Genomic DNA, 16783 nt, shown 5'->3' with positions numbered 1-16783 from the left:
ACGGTATTGCAGAAGTATTGCTTCCTTCCCTCCATAATCCTAAAAAAACAACTTAATTTGTAGATTTATGTACATATGTGCCTACGATAATTTTATCAAGTTCATAAGTAAGTTTATGTATTTTTTTGCATTTAATAATACCGTACTAATTTTAATTTCAAGCTGAACCACAACAATAAGGAATAATTATAATTTCTGAAAACACAGTTTCAAGCCCTAATTACAGCAATTAACACGATATAATACTATATTGCGTATTTACTAAGTATTGGTACTTTCAAATTACTACTGTTCTCATTTATTAACATTACATAAATTTATCTAATAAAAATATATGGCTAAACGCACGTCATTGGTTTTAAAAATAAAACTGTATTTATTCAACACCGCCAAAACCACCCGTTGGAATCGCAACTGTATCTTTTTCTAAAAGTATTTTATGCTTTATTTAGCAATACACGTCTGGCCTATATTTCATTTGTCATATTATGCATGAATCACGCTAAAGTGCTCGAACGCCGACAGCAATGGCAATTTATCGCGCAAAATGAATGTATTATTTTATTAAACACAAATCCCGGATGATCAGATCACTAGTTGTTAAACGTTTACACCGGTTTTTTTATTGTATTTGTAAACCGCCGATCCTGCGATACACCAAATGATTTCGCATTTCATTGCGGGCTTTTTTTTTCCTACCTAAGCTGATAGCCTTGAGAGGCTATTTCAGCGTAACCTTAACTAGTAGGTGAGCTCACGGGGCTCAAACCGGAGTGATGCTGACACTGACCCTAACAAGAGCAGTGCTTCGCAAAATCTACCACCGGATCGGAAACGCGACCCACTGAGAAGATCCGGCGAGAAACTCAGTGGGCTGTGTCTATGGGTAAATTCGCTCGTCGAACCCGTCGCTTGAGGACGGTGACCGGATTGCGGGCTCACAAATAATGAATGACTACACTGTACTGTTATATGCTCTAATACATTACAGTAATAGACTTTTGTCGTTTCGGCGAAGGTAAAGTTTCTTCATTGATAAAGTTTCTTCATTGACTAAGTGCCGTATTTAGTGTGAATTTTCCTAAATCGACTATTTATTTTCATAAATATGAAAGTTAGTTGTGTCCCGCTTAATTTTATTTACTTGTGTTACCGATTAACTATATATTCCAATATGATAAACTTCACAATTCACAATAATATCTGTGGTAATATTTAATACAATATGTCAATAATATACATATTCAAGGTATTCAACTACATAAAAAATGATCGTATGTACGACTCGTTTTTATTTGATGCCACGTGAAAGTTACATTTTAGCATTTTTTATGTTTATTAATTACTATTTTGTTGCATTAGTAGGTACGTCGCATGCGCGTTTGAATAAAATTTGAATCAAATTTCAATGAGCAAGAATTTTTATTTGTATTTATTTATGTATGTCAGAACTCGTACGCGGTTCGTGTATTTAGCATGAAAACAATTTCTAAATCATTTTTATTAGTGCCAATACTATTTACTAACTTATAGCGCTGTTTTTGTTTATACGATTTCAAATCTTCGAAGCCTTTTAATTAACCCATAAAAATAGAAAGAAAAAACAGTAAATTTATCGTATACTAGCGACCCGCCCTCGCTTCGCTTCAAAAACTGTAATTTATTATTGATTTCTCCACTATTTAATGGATGTTATTATACATATAAACCTTTCTCTTCAATCACTCTATCTATTAAAAAAACCGCATCAAAATCCGTTGCGTAGTTTTAAAGATTTAAGCATACATAGGGATATAGGGACAGAGAAAGCGACTTTGTTTTATACTATGTAGTGATGTTATCAAGACAAAATGTATCCCAATATAGTATAATTTATTATGAACTTATTGTTACATTTTTCTACCTCTAGTCAACGTTCGTTTCCTTGAATTTACTGTGGTAAAAAAAAACATATTCCCACATTGCCACATTGATGCCCTAGCGCGTGCCCAAATTACATTAGTCTGTTACGTTTCTACACAATGAAAACGTAACAGATGTTCAGAGAACGAAGACGAAACCTTGAACAATGTACCGCATGAGAAAAATATCAACAGCTTTGAATGGACTATAGAGAATACTCTGAACTACAGCAGGTGATACTCACACAGCTATCTACAGTATTTTTTTGTAGTGTGTGTGTAGCCGCACACATCTATAATGCATATGGCGTTCGTCTTGTATCGCCCTGTATACGTGCACAACGCCCGCCCTTAAGCTAGATTACAATGAGTACGATTACTGTGTTGCTCTACTTTCCGAATTCAAATATTTCAAGCTATAAAATTTTAAATAGAAAACTTTTTGTAATCAGCGGGTAGGTAACAATAGACTTCAAACACTGCACTACTGTTTTTAAGTTAAATGACAGGAAGCAATCTCCTGTGACAAAGAATTTCTACCAAAACACCCCAACTAAAACACATAATGTGATATTAAAACATGACACAAACCAGATTCGCGTCTGAAGTTTACTTAGGTTTGAGTCTAGTTAGGTGTCACTTTTTGTCTTGGGTTGTGGCGTGCCGACGCGACGCGACGGGTGTAAATAAAGTAGAGCATCGGCCATGCCCGTTGCATTGGAATGGAGGCAACAACTTTTTATGGGACCAACGTATTCTGTCGGCCCCTTCGCATCCCCGAAGCAGCTCCTTAGTTCTTTCTTATTCTTACGTACACTTGGAGGTACAACACGTACTGCGTTATAATAGGAAATTTTGAATCAAATAAAAAATAGATCGTAGTTTATCAAGTCAACAGTAAATTGTGATGTGAGCATAGTTATGGTGAATTCTATGATTTGTGTCCCTAAAATTTTAATTCATGATTTTACTATGAATACAATCAACGTTATGTTAAAAACGGGCTATAAAATTGTTAAGGATTTAACTGAGCATCATAAACCTGTGAGTATTCTAATGACAATATATTATCACTAGTCCGTCTTCTAAATAAAAAACACGTGTGCCGTTTACAACAGACAAACAGTTATTTATTACTTCTAGGGGTATATTGTTCAAACTTAAAAACACGTTATAAAAAAATTATAGTCTTAAGTTATAATTGTAGTGTGTTTATTATAACTAAGTATCTCTACTAGCTGCTGCGTTATTAACTTTTTTCCCCTACCTATTCTGATAGCCTTGAGAGGCTATTTCAGCTTCGCCATAACATGTAGAAGAGCTCACGGGGCTCAAACCGGAGTGTTGCTAACACTGGCTCTAGCAAGAGCAGTGCTTAACAGAATCTACCATCGGATTGGAAACGCGACCCACTGAGAAGATCCGGCGAGAAACTCAGTGGGCTGTGTCTATGGGTTAATTCACTCGTCAAGCCCTTTGTCGCAAGCGACGCGGCGACTGGTTCGACGAGGACGGTGACCGGAATTAACTATCTTAAGAGATGAAACGCTATGAATTTTGTTCACGTGTTGAATAAAATGTAATGTGCGCTTTTTTTAAAACCAACAAAAATTTTGGTTAACATGCAACCAGGTGCACTCTAATGATGAGACTACAGTAATTTTGTTAAAGGTAAAATTATATTAAATTTATATATTTGTGTGTTCCCCTTCAAGATGGAAACATCTGGCGGTTCGGAGAGTTCCGGCGGTGACGACTCGGATGTTCGACGGTCTCGTCGCGGACACGTTCTAGCTGAACTAATGCAGACCGAGAAAGTATACGTGCAAGAACTCGGATCTATACTCTCTGTAAGTAGTCTTTCTGTAAGTAGTCTCTCTGTAAGTAGTCTCTCTGTTAGTAGTCTCTCTGTAAATAGTCTTTCTGTAAGTAGTCTCTTTGTAAATATGAATAAAGACTGAAATCGGAAAAATAAATATTAAGATTCGTTTTATTTTTTTAATTAATCTAAATGAGTTTAGAATGTAATAAAATGTTATAATCGAAATTTTTCGAATCACATTAGGGCACAAAACCATAAACAAAAAAACACGTGCGTTGCACCGCATTGAATCCGACAGACGCTTTCACTAACCACTAATGTATTCCGTTTAGAAAGTGAAATTGGTCATAGGGTACTACTGAAACAGACAGTGTTTCATGCTCGTAATTTGCTTAAAATGATAACATTGATCCGAATCGAAATTTAATAAAGCTTATGATGCGTATATAGGTATGTACGCATCGTCGTTACGCTAGATCGGTTGCAATGTCTATGTGCCCTCGCCGCGCTCTAAAACCCAAACGTGCCACTACCATATTTCTGTTGCGTGTTCGATTTATTGTTCACCGTCCCGATAGCAGTGAGCAATAACGACTTAAACTGACAGTTTTATATCGCTGCACCTATCTAGTGCGACGCATGTATCGTGATCGAAATGCGATGCGCTCCCGAGCGGAACAAGAGGCTCGCGGTTCGCTTCACGGCCGCACGCCATCCCAGTCAATCGGCTGCTATCCGTGCTTCACCACACTCTGCACCATGAAACACGGGAAATACGACTTGCACAAGTCTTCGCTCAATCTCAGCGTGGGAACGTCCTACTCGTGGTACTACAAAAAAAATGAAAACCCAACAACGCGGAAGAAGTCACGCCTCAGAAGGTCCGCTTCCGATTCGACGCTGTTCAGTGATTACGCTAATCAGTTGACGTTGTTTGAGAACGAGATGAATCGTAACAAGTGCAAGAAGACTGCCAGTGACGTGACAAAGAATACGCGAATTAAATACAATCCACGTAACATAAAACCGGTACGAATGGAGCCGTTTACGGGAAATTTCTTTTACGGTATGCCGTTACCGGGATACGAGAATTCGGAGAAAACTGAGGAGAAAATAATCTATTTACCGGATTCCGATATCGTGACCGCCTCTGAGGACACCGCGGCGGAATCCTTAACGACAGCGGCGACCGTGGTTGACATTCCGGAATACGTAAAGAATCCAATTTACGGTTGTAATGAAGAAGACGTACACATTTCAACGCCAGATTACTCAACGGATACGTCGTTCTCTAAGGATTCGCAATTGAAATCGACCAGTTGCACGGAGTTACGAGATGCAATGACCAATGGTAAACCCGAAGATGTTCTGTCAAAGATCCTTCACGATTACAAGAAAATAATCAAAGAATGGAACTTTACGATCCAAGACCATTGTGGTCATGGGTGTAGTGGTGAATCATCAAGTAACAAAAGTACTAGCGACTTACAAAGCTTACATTCAACTGTTTCGTGTGGTATTCCTGATAAATGCTTGAAATATCTGACTGATAACCATTATACGCACGCATATGATACCAGAAGTAACAGAAGAAACCACAAAAGTACATTACAAAGGAAGACGCAGAGCCTAAGCCGAAACCAAACCTTTGGGAACTGCACAACAACGCTAGATAACTTCAAGAAGAAAACTGTATTTTGGAAAGTTGATAAAACTTCGGGATCGAAATACGACTGTTTACAAGCGATATACAAGGATTATGACCGAAGGCTGGAACAGTGGTGTGACACTATCAGCCAGTGCTCATCCTTGATAAATTCGGTAAATTATTCCTGCTTGTCGAGACATTTACTGTAAATTTTTTTAGCAATTAATTAATTAGTATTCGATGGACGTTGTTATATTTCAAAAAGTAATGGCTGTTAACGATTGCAAATTCTTAAATGTTATCAAAATGAAACTTCTTAATTAATTAATATACATAATAAACAACTTCAAGCTGCATTTACAGTTTAATTTCGCGTTCTTTACTGCCATTACATATTATTATTATATGTGTATAATATACTATTGTCCGTAGTATTATTTCCTATGCTTCGGACGTTTTTTAACCTTTGTGATCAATGTCGACTGAAAAATTGTTTTAGTAATTAGACGATTTAATTTCAAAAAACGAAACCTCAATTAAAAAGTTCGATTCAATTACAGGGGTATAAAGAAGAAATCGAGAAGCCAGAGAACCAGCATCTCCTGCCGCCGACGCTGGTCGGACAGGCGGATGTGTTGTTCGGTAATCTGCACGAACTCTTCACATTCCACCAGGATGTCTTCCTTAAGGACCTGGAGCGATGCATTTCCGCTACAGAACTCGTCGCTTTGTGTTTTGTTGAGAAGGTAAGCAAATGAACAACAATATTCAGAACTAATTCCTTAAATTGCCTAACGAATATAACGCTTGGCTCAGCTGACTCGATTAGTAGTTAACAGTCATAACTGTTACACCAAGGGTCGTGGGTTCGATCCCCACATCGGGCAAACATTCGTGTGATGAACAGGTCTGTTTGCTCTATGTCTGTTTATTATCTATATGTGTATATCGACGCTTGAAAGGCAAACGTGACTAAGCGACAATGCGTGAACTTTACAGTAGACTAATTTAAAGTTGAAATACCTAAAAAAAAATAAAATTTAACGAATCTAGCTGTAGGATTGAAATAATTTTAATAGACCTAGAAATATTTTTTTTTGCGTATCGAATATGGTTATTGCCTGTCATTTATGTACAAAGCAGTTATTGTCGCTTAGTCACGTTTGCCTTTCAAGCGTCGATATATTTAAAAGTGTATTGGTTGTTCTGTGGCACCCATAATACAGGGAATCCTTATTTGAGGTTGGATGAACGTATATATTCGTACCGAGTCCCATGATTTTTGTAACACGAAAGACTTCCACGGTGATCGAATAGGACGTACTTTGAATCAGCATAAACATTAACAGTGCTTATTTTTGCGACCAAGCATTCGTGGGTTGCAGTTTGAAGGTTATGAATAAACGATTGAGAATTTGATCTTAATGTTTCATGGAGAGTAGTGTTATTCAATATGTCTTTTGTCGTTTCCATAAACTTATTCATACAACTATTTTTACGTACTCAACAAAAATAAGATTACAATCATTGTTTGCTTGATAAATTTTTAGTTATACCCACTATCTTTGTAGAAGATTTTGTATTCCGTGTTTTAGTATACTTGTATAATAGCCGGCAAACTTCTTGAGTATTTGTTGACGTAGTGGGGGTAAGTTTGCGCATGGTACACTCACGTGCAAAAACATTATTTACTCTGCGTCATAATGCAATTAAATTATTAAAATCAACATATGTATTTATTTATATATTTATTAGAACATCAACAAAAAATATAGGTTAATAATTGTAATAATTTAATCTTGGGGTAAAATAGATATTCCTTCTATTAAGTCAAAACTAGAGCTGTTGCCAGGTCTTCGTTCAGTTGAAGCGAAGCTGGTATTTGTAATTTTTTTTTCGTTATCATAATCTTGACTATTATCATCATCACTGTTTTCATCACCCGAGTCGCCATCATCGTGATAAGTCGACATAGGGCTCATCGGTGTAGTTTACGACTCGGTCGGTTCGATCTTCTTTTTTGTCTATAATTAATTATTTTTTGAAGATATTCGATTCGTAGTAATCGAATGTTACTTTTTTCAATTACCAGCTTCCGATTATTTTCTGTTTTTTTTTCCATCTGAAGCCTAGCTCTTTCATAATTCGTCGTAAGCTTCATTCCGAGCCATTAAAATGTATATCTTCTTTAAAATTTTCGAAGCCTTTCTACGGTACGGAGTTTCGCTGCTTGTTATGTAGTTATTATGATTACATCTTTTTATTACAGATTGAACGAAACTATCCATTCCGGTAACTTTCTTCTTCCCTGATCTTTTCTTACCCGGAGTCCCAAGCACGACGAGCAAGCCAGAGCCTTTAGCTTCGTTAATAATGCACCTAACAGTACTCACTGATGTTTTTGTTGCTTCCGAAGTCTGTTTTACTTTTTCCATAATATTATTCTTCCCCTGTTTTATAATGAAGCGATATACGTCGTACACAATTTTTCTACCCTTTCTTTTGAATACTACACCAGTTTGTCGCGGCATAGTGTATTTTTTATAAAAAATCAACAAACACTCAACAAATAGCAATGTCAACAAGCAATTATAACAAATAACTTAACGATTAATAACGATAGACTTTTCACTGTACGCAAGCGTACTTTTGGGAGCAAGCGGAACGAAGGCGCAGTGCGGGACGCAGGGTTCGACTGATCTACCAATAACGCGCTCGATACGATCTCCCCTGCCGTCGCGCCTCACCCTCACCACCAAAGTGATCTAAAATTCGGTTCTGCGCAGTCAAGGTCATTTGCTCACGATGTTTGCCGGTTACTATACTTGCATGTACATCTGGTATCCGCAACGCAATAAAAAATCCTAACTTAGGGCCATTGAATAAGGATATTTTTTTTCAATTATGTAAGTAAATAAAATAATTTAATTACTAAAATTAATGTTCACTAACTTTTTTTCTTTTTCTTTTTGTACCCAACACCAAGTGTTATTTGCCACTTGTAGGTACGTGACTCGTGTGATTTGTTAGTAGGAGAAAATTATTAGGCGTATCGAACGTACCAATGTTTAATATATTCTATGCATGTATTATAGTAGGTACTAAGAAATATTATATATAATATATACTGTAAAAGCGGAGACCTTAGAACTCATATTTCAATGTGGGTGGCAGCATTTACGTTGTCGTCGTCGTCCACAAACCTAAACAAAAAAAAAATATCACCATAAACTCAGACCTTAAGATAAGGTAAGGTAAGATTAGGTAGGAAAAAAAACAACAAAGAAATAAAGAAAAAATTTAATTTTTTTTTTTATATTCGCGAACAGAGGGAGACCTTCTTCAGACTGTACAGCTACTACTGTCAGAACATCCCTAGATCGGAGAGGTTGCGGGAGACGTTAGTGGATACGCATCTGTTCCTCCAGGCGTGTCAGCTGCGGCTCGGACACAAGCTGCCGCTGGCTGCGTACCTCCTGAAGCCGGTGCAGAGGATCACTAAATACCAGCTGCTGCTAAAGGTTCGTATATTGACGATAAAACTCGACATTCAGGGGCAAACGTTAGGATGCAATATAATTGTTAAGAGTTACGTCAAGAAATCATTATTGTTAACACTGATAAGAATTTTATTCATGAATCATCCGGTCACCGTCCTTGCCGAAACCGTCGCTTGCGACTAAGGGCTCAACCAGTAAATTAACCCATAGACACAGCCCACTGAGTTTCTCGCCGGATCTTCTCAGTGGGTCGCGTTTCCTATCCGGTGGTAGACTGTGCGAAGCAATGCTCTTGCTAGGGTCAGTGTTAGCAACATTCCCGACTGGAGCCTCGTGAGTTAACCTACACGTCAAGGAGAAGCTTAAATTGTCTCTCAAGGCTATCAGCATAGATAGGAGAAAAACAAAATGAATCATATCAAAAAATTTAATTAATTTAATGGAAGACCTCTCAATATGTTCACAATGATATCCAGAAGTTATGTGCTTGCTAAATTCCTGCATAAGAATGTTATTCATTCTTCTTCTGCCCCTGATATTGCTGCGGTCCATGAGCGGCGGTGCCTACTTACCGTCAGGTAGACCGTATGCCCGTCGATCTATGACGGCTAGAAATAAAGTGGTATTGTTGTTTCAGGATTTACTCCGATACAGCGAGTGTGGATCAATGACGACCGGCCTCCAGCAGGCCTTGGACTGCATGCTCGTCGTATTGAAATGCGTGAATGACTCCATGCACCAGATAGCCATAACCGGAGTCCCTGTGAGTGTTCAAGTATAGAACTGTAATTATTTTTTTTAACGTTTAGGTATTTTGAGGAACATAATTCGAACTAAAATGCTGCCTAAAGGTCGCGATTTTTAGTACTGAGGAACACGATGCAAGAAGGAGGTATTTTTAAAGTAAATTAAAAGACAACAATGAGTAGTAGGAGTACCTATGTCTCACTTTCGATTTCGCATTATGATAAATATTAATAAAATGTATATTGCCGACTATACACACACGAACACACACGCACGCGCGCGCACGCACCCGCACACACACACACACACACACACACACACACACACACACACGCACGCACGCACGCACACTCACACCAGAATACACACACGCATAGCATCTAGCAATTTCATGTGCAGCGATTTGCAATTTAAATATTGTGAAGCACGTAAGATATCTTTGTGCTTTTTTTGTTAACTCTTACTATTGTTTTAAAATTTTCTACAAAGCTAGCCGCCCCTCTCGTCACTTTTACAGAACGCGTGATAAAAAAATACCTAATCTACTAAATAATTAAATGATTATTCATTCCAAATACCTTCATATGAAACTTCAACTTCATATGAAATACCTTCCTAAACACCAGAAATGCACAAGCTTTTCGTAGTGAGTTTCTCGCCGGATTTTCTCTGTGGGTCGCGATTCCGATCAGGTGGTACATTATGCACTGCTCTTGCTAGGGACAGTGTTAGGTACACTCCCGGTTTGATCCCGGTGAGCTCACCTACAAGTCAAGGAGAAGTTGAAATAGCCTTTCAAGGCTATCAGCATAGGTAGGGAAAAAAAAAAGTGGGTACGAATTTTTGTATCAACTACAAATTATGACATTAATATTCAATTACTAGCTGACCCGGCAGACTTCGTAGTGCCTCAATTGATAAATAAAAGACCTCAACTTTTGTATAAAATAAACATAAAACAAACAAAACGATTCCATCCGACGGGGGACACATCAAAAGGAAAATAAAATGGTTATTTTTTTTTAATTCCGAGCATTTTCATATTTATCTACTTTTTAAACCTTCTCCGAACTTCCGCAAATAATTCAAGACCAAAATTACCCAAATCGATCGAACCGCTCTCGAGTGTTAGTGAAACTAACGAACAGCAATTCATTTTATATATATTCAATTATATCATTTTGTGATCTTCCAGGTGGACTTGAGTCAACAGGGCGAACTCCTGATGCAGGGCTCGTTCCTCGTGGTATCGGAGAACAAGCGCGACCTCCGCCTCAGGATACGGCCCCGGCGACGTCATATCTTCCTCTACGAGAAGGCCATGCTGTTCTGCAAGCCCGCCACAAAGAACAGCCACAATAAAGCCACTTACCACTTCAAACACGATCTGCTGGTAACACTTTTGCATCTGTCTTCACTAATGAAATTACATTCTAGATATCTATGACGTGTCTGTCACCTACGTATTGACTTAAATAGGCCTTGGCCTCGGCATTACATCACTGCATATAGTAGTAGTGATGTATGAAACATTCCTTATATCGTCGTTGTCAAACCAAAATCTGCTATGTGCACTTTTTGAATTTTTTATACGATATTCTATGATAACTTACTTAATATAACATATTATATATATATATATAAACTATACATATATAAACTTACTTAATATATAAATATATAACTATATATCAAATATAGGGGAGTATTATTCGGACTCTCGATGGTTTGATTTCAAATATATACCACCGACCTAACACCTTATATCGCGACCCTGTCGATGGAGTCATGTTGAGCGCTGCGAATTTAAAACTATAAATTTTTTTTTCAATGTTGTGACAATGAATACTGTGCAACTTTATTGTTTTGTCATATCACTCGTACATAAGACAGTAATAGTAGTCATAATGTACCCCGCTGGTACATAGAGTCCTCACAAGCTCTCTCCACTTCACCCTATCTTGCGCTTTAACATTCACTGCATATTGGTCTTACAATATTGATAATTCATTATGTAAACTTGTAGACAACATGACTCAATAACTTTTTTTTTATTGTTAGATACTACTGGAGCCCATAGACATCTCAAACATTTGTTGAGTACGTTTTTCATTAGAAAAATTGGTACCCGCCTGCGGGATTCGAACACCGGTGCATCGCTCAACACGGATGCACTGGACGTTTTATCCTTTAGGCCACGATGACTTCTAGACTAATATTAAAACCAGACGATAATTTCCTTGCAGATGTCACAAATAGGTCTTACGGAATCCGTTAAGGGCGATCTCCGCAAGTTCGAGGTGTGGCGCCAGGGCAGGTGTGAGGTGCACACGATCACGGCGCCCACGGTCGAGGTGAAGCGCGCCTGGGTCGAGCGGATCAAACGGGTGCTGCTCGACCAGCTGAAGGAACTCAAGGGCGAGCGAGTTCGGCAGTACGGACTGCAGCATCACAGGTACTGTATTCGCGCGAATTTATGCCCATCGGGGCTAGAGGCGACGCGCGGGAGACAGCTCGCTCCACCTTCGCTCGCCTCCCTGTCGAGTGTTGTCCTTGACGGCTGTAACGCACTTATCGATATCGAAAATTTACGCTAGGTAACGCTATTGTGTTTATTTAACCATAATTACTCCGCTTCCAATAAATTCAGATAGAAAAAAAACCTACTGAAAAAAGATACATACTGATTCCGACTCTGCTCTGTCGGTTGTCTTCTCATTAAAAATTTGATAGTGATTGAATTGGAATTTAAAAAATATTTTTCTCTATTAGAAATAAACAAGTAATTACTTATCACATTTATTTTCTTTCATAAATTGCAAAATGTCCTTAAGTTACATTAAACTAAATTGACAGCTGTTGACTAAATCGGTAGTTATTATCAACATTACTATAATTAACTAGGTCCAGCACTACAGCATTCCTCAGGATGGACATGTCCTCGCGCGCCTACTGTAGTTAGATCAGTTGAAATAGTTTAATATTTCGGTCGTATTAATGATATTGCATCTAAAGCGCTCCCAGGGAATACGGGAGATCGTTGACCTTGTGCATCAGCTGATTCATTGATGTGTACATTTCCTATTTTAACAGTAATCGTTTTTAATATATGTATAAATATTTTAGGACATGTCTGTCTATTTGTATGTTCAAACAATAGGCAAAAACCCCTAAATCGTTTTTGTTCCCCTTTTTAAACTATAAATATGGTTTTCAGTTGTTTGTTTCTAGTTTTGGTTATATTTAGATACTCCGACTTACTGTACTTGTGACGTCTGATATCATTCCTCTTGATTCCAGAACACTAATCCAGACGAGCTCGTGGGAGGTGTCGGGCGCGCAGCCCCGCCCCCAACCCCCCACCGCGCCCCGCACCGGCTCGTGCGACGCGCACGACGAGCCCTGCTGGTCCACGGACCCCTCCGACGACGACGACGACGACGTCGAACACGCACCGGTAAGGGACACCTATATATAAGGGACACCTACATACAAAACTATCTGACACTAAATTAAATCAACAGTCCCTAAAAGTTCTAGACAAAGGGCTCATTAATTGATTGATTGATTGATTGATTGATTGATCTGACGATACGATACGGTAATAGGAATTTTTAATTCATTTTGTAACATTGTTTTATGTCTAACAACATTTTTTTTGTTAGTGGTAAAATATAAGGAAGCGCATAATTGGAAAATCGCGCTACTTCTCTCGCACGCCCAAATCTTTAAGCGACTCACGAAATATTTGTGGAATACGAATATTGTGAATTAATAAAATATTGAACGGTTTTTTTTTTCGATTTTAGTTTTGGAACATACTTTTTTTTATACCCAAACTACAAGTCAACTTTTCTATTTAGTGAATGAGTTAGATAAAGAAATAAGGACAAAATATGGGCTAAGAAAGTAGTAATTTCCGATATCTAGTGACCAAAATATCTTTTCCGTCATAGATTTTAACAGTGACTGTAACATAATAAACAGCCAAATACAAAACCTTTTTTATAACTCTATATATCTTTCAATCATGTTTTTTTTTTAATTTCTAAAGTGACTAGTTTCGCTCAGATTCGGTCATAATATCACAATAGATTTAACTGAAATATTTAACGCGGTTATGATCATTAGTGCCTAAAAATTGAAAGACAATGTCGTCTTTTAAGTGATTTACGTATGTTTCCTATAATATAATATAAAGACCAAGTTCTAAAACAGGGATCATTTTTATTCTACACACTTAATTAGGTTTCGCAGGTTTTTTTTTTAATTGTGACAATTGGAATTAATTTGAACGATGAATGCTCTTCGCAAAACTTAGCTGCGTCAGGATTTTATTGTGACAAATAGAATACAAAAAAAAAAACACATTGAAGTATCTGTTAAAATCCTTTGATCTAAGACATCGGGGAGTTAATAAATTCCTTGAATAAAACTGCATTTTAAAATATTTATTGGGCAACACTGTAAATAGATAATACCTAACAATACATTCAGTTTGAGTCAAATAATGATTTTTTTTTTTATTTATTTACTGTGTTTTAAATCAAAATAATGATTACTAATAAGTTGATCATCAGGGGATCGGAATAGTGACGAAGAAATTGTGTACATTTGTATAGTTCAATGTTTAAGTACATTTTATTATTAAATATTAAAACTTGAATTTTAAAAATCTTAAATTAAAAAATAACTATAGTTTCAATTAATACAAATTAAAAGAATATTTTATTCAATTTTAACTTTAAAACATACAACACGTATATATGTAGATGTACACTTTTTTCAATAGAGATGGGATAAAAAAAAATTGTTCTAATCTAATAATCATTATTAACAAGCTAAATTTATTGGTAATCGTCAATCACATTTGTTTGTTTGTGTACGTCTTAAACCTTTAATTACTGTGGATATAATGGGATTTTCATAGTGTATTTAAATGTTGTGCCAAAAGTCTTCATGTGTGTTAAGATTACTAACATAGTAGAGTAAGTAATCCGCTTCCAAAGGGAGTGGGGTAGCTTTGCTAAATACCCCATTTAACGCTCTGTAATTTTGGATTGCAGTGATGAGTGAAGTGAGTTCAAATATATGTAAGTGTACAGTGTATTTTATAGGAATGCCAAACGACTTGTCACGGATAGCGCATGATGAGGCTGACAACCCTGGAACACGGATCTTCTTCCACAAGGCCAGGGCCAGACTTCTCTGTTTTAAAAGAATTAAGTAAATAAAAGAACTGGCCCTGTTTATGCTTCACTATCCCGGCTAAAGCTAATTTTATCCTAAAAGTACATTAATCCATTAGAAAAATACAAGATATCTACCACGACTTTCTTGAAGTTTTACACTATTACCCCGAAACAGTTAAGATTCACGCTGATGCAGCTTAATAATTTGGTTTAGCCCGGCCATCCATCATCGCTTTTTTTTTGATTCTAAAGAATGAATTAGCAACACAAACACAGATGTTTATTTAGTTTTGCACATACCATATTGCACCGCAATAACTCAAAGTTGAGGTGTAATTTCGAATCGACAGCCGCCATCTTGACGTAGCTATTTCTACAAAATGGCGTCTTGCTGTATGTTGTGTTGTTCAACAGGTGACGGAGGCCGTCGGTCTCAACGGTACCATCCACAGAGTGGTACAGTTCTTTTCGGTATCGGGCTCTGCGCAAGCCACCTCCACGTTTTACGTATCCCAATACTGAAAGTTAAATACCTTTACGCGAAGTAGAGGTCTTGTATATAATGAAACAGACTGAGTTTATGTCCAAAGCTTAGTGCGGTAACCAAAGAGAACGTGGATATTTCGGTTCTATTCGCTGAACATTAACTATCGTGTAAGTTTATGTTTTGTTATGTCTCATTGTCAGTGTGCTTTGATTATTTTATGTTGTGTAATGCGCTTGCTTCGTGTATTTTAAACAGAATCACTGTCGGTATTATTATTTTTTCAACTGTCATTGTCTGTGACGTACAAAAACTAGGTACTGAGTATGTCTAATTATAATACGTATTATTAAATAATATATATTTATGATACATTGAAAGATTTTTTGTGAAGCATCAAGACGTCTGTGGTACTATAAACTATGAAGAAATCTTCTTACGGTATTAGTTACACAAACCTGATACATTGTCAGGCAACACTGCAGCTTGCATCATTCACTGAGCACCGCTTACGATGTGCTGTCGCATCTAATTGTTTTACTCTGTGTTTCTTCGATATACTGCCCAATAAAACATCACAAAAAAAAATCTTAATAATTTTATCTAGCCTACTTATTTGTATTGTACATATTATCATTATGAATTTCTGTAATAAAATCTCAATTTTACTAAAACTACATATATGTAAAGTATTTTTTAAACACATAACTTTTGTTTATTATATTACCTGTATTAAATATGTTTTATATAAATTTATTTATAAGATACAAATTATATGATTTTAACACTCCAAGAACCTTGTACACAATACGTATTTTAAACGAATTTCAACTAAGGGCTCAAAACTAACGTGCATGTTGACCAATTATTATTGACATGTTAAAATACTAATAATTGTACTTCAACTTCTGAAACTGCATGTACTGTGTGTGAAACTAAAATGCTAAAATTGATGGTAGCACTTTATGAAAAGTATTCAGATTATTTTAATCTGTTTTAACAAATGTGCGAACAGACTGTTTAGGTAATTGTCTGTGGTGATAAAAAACCAAAAGTGCTGCCATCTGTTATTGTTTATGGGAATATATAATACTGCGATAAAATTGGATCTTATAACCAATTTATTCTACTGTAAATAGCAGGTAAATTGGCTTTAAGATCAATAAAAGATAACTAATATTGAATTTTTCCTCTCACGAATTTGCGTGAAAAGTATAAGTTAAATATGTAATCTTAATTTCAAAAGAGCAGTGTTGTACAATTTCCGTAAATTTTACTAAAACGTTATGCATGTATTTGAGTAAGTAAAACCTCTATTGTGTTGAAATAATTTTGAGATAACGTACCGTAAAAAAATGCGACATGATAATACTAAGGCTCTAAAATGGCATTAACAGACCCGAATTTAGTAACGATAATTTCACTTTCAAATACCTGAATGTATAGTTAATTTCAACAACAGAAAATTATTGTTTTGTTGTGATTGAAA

General features: G+C 36.6%; 1 protein-coding gene across 7 annotated transcripts in view; it reads left to right on the top strand.

Moving 5' to 3' along the window:
* LOC101739892 (guanine nucleotide exchange factor DBS) overlaps positions 1-16783 on the top strand; it is a 112500-nt gene that overhangs the window by 93655 nt on the left and 2062 nt on the right. For 5 of the 7 annotated variants that reach the window (XM_012695652.4, XM_004932389.5, XM_012695655.4 and 2 more), the window contains exons 12-18: positions 3617-3751; positions 5932-6117; positions 8701-8892; positions 9509-9634; positions 10814-11011; positions 11865-12073; positions 12919-13075. In XM_012695652.4, coding sequence (XP_012551106.1) covers positions 3617-3751; positions 5932-6117; positions 8701-8892; positions 9509-9634; positions 10814-11011; positions 11865-12073; positions 12919-13075 — 1203 coding nt within the window. Of the gene's footprint in view, positions 1-3616; positions 3752-5931; positions 6118-8700; positions 8893-9508; positions 9635-10813; positions 11012-11864; positions 12074-12918; positions 13076-14684; positions 14712-15224; positions 15465-16783 lie in introns of all 7 variants that reach the window. The other 2 variants (XR_009973153.1, XM_062668572.1) reach the window with 2 other exon arrangements.

The sequence above is a fragment of the Bombyx mori genome, chromosome 5 (genome assembly GCF_030269925.1).
Source record: "Bombyx mori chromosome 5, ASM3026992v2".
NCBI lineage: Eukaryota > Metazoa > Arthropoda > Insecta > Lepidoptera > Bombycidae > Bombyx > Bombyx mori.
The sequence above is the reverse complement of the archived record's forward strand: the minus strand, read 5'-3'. Positions and strand labels throughout refer to the sequence as shown.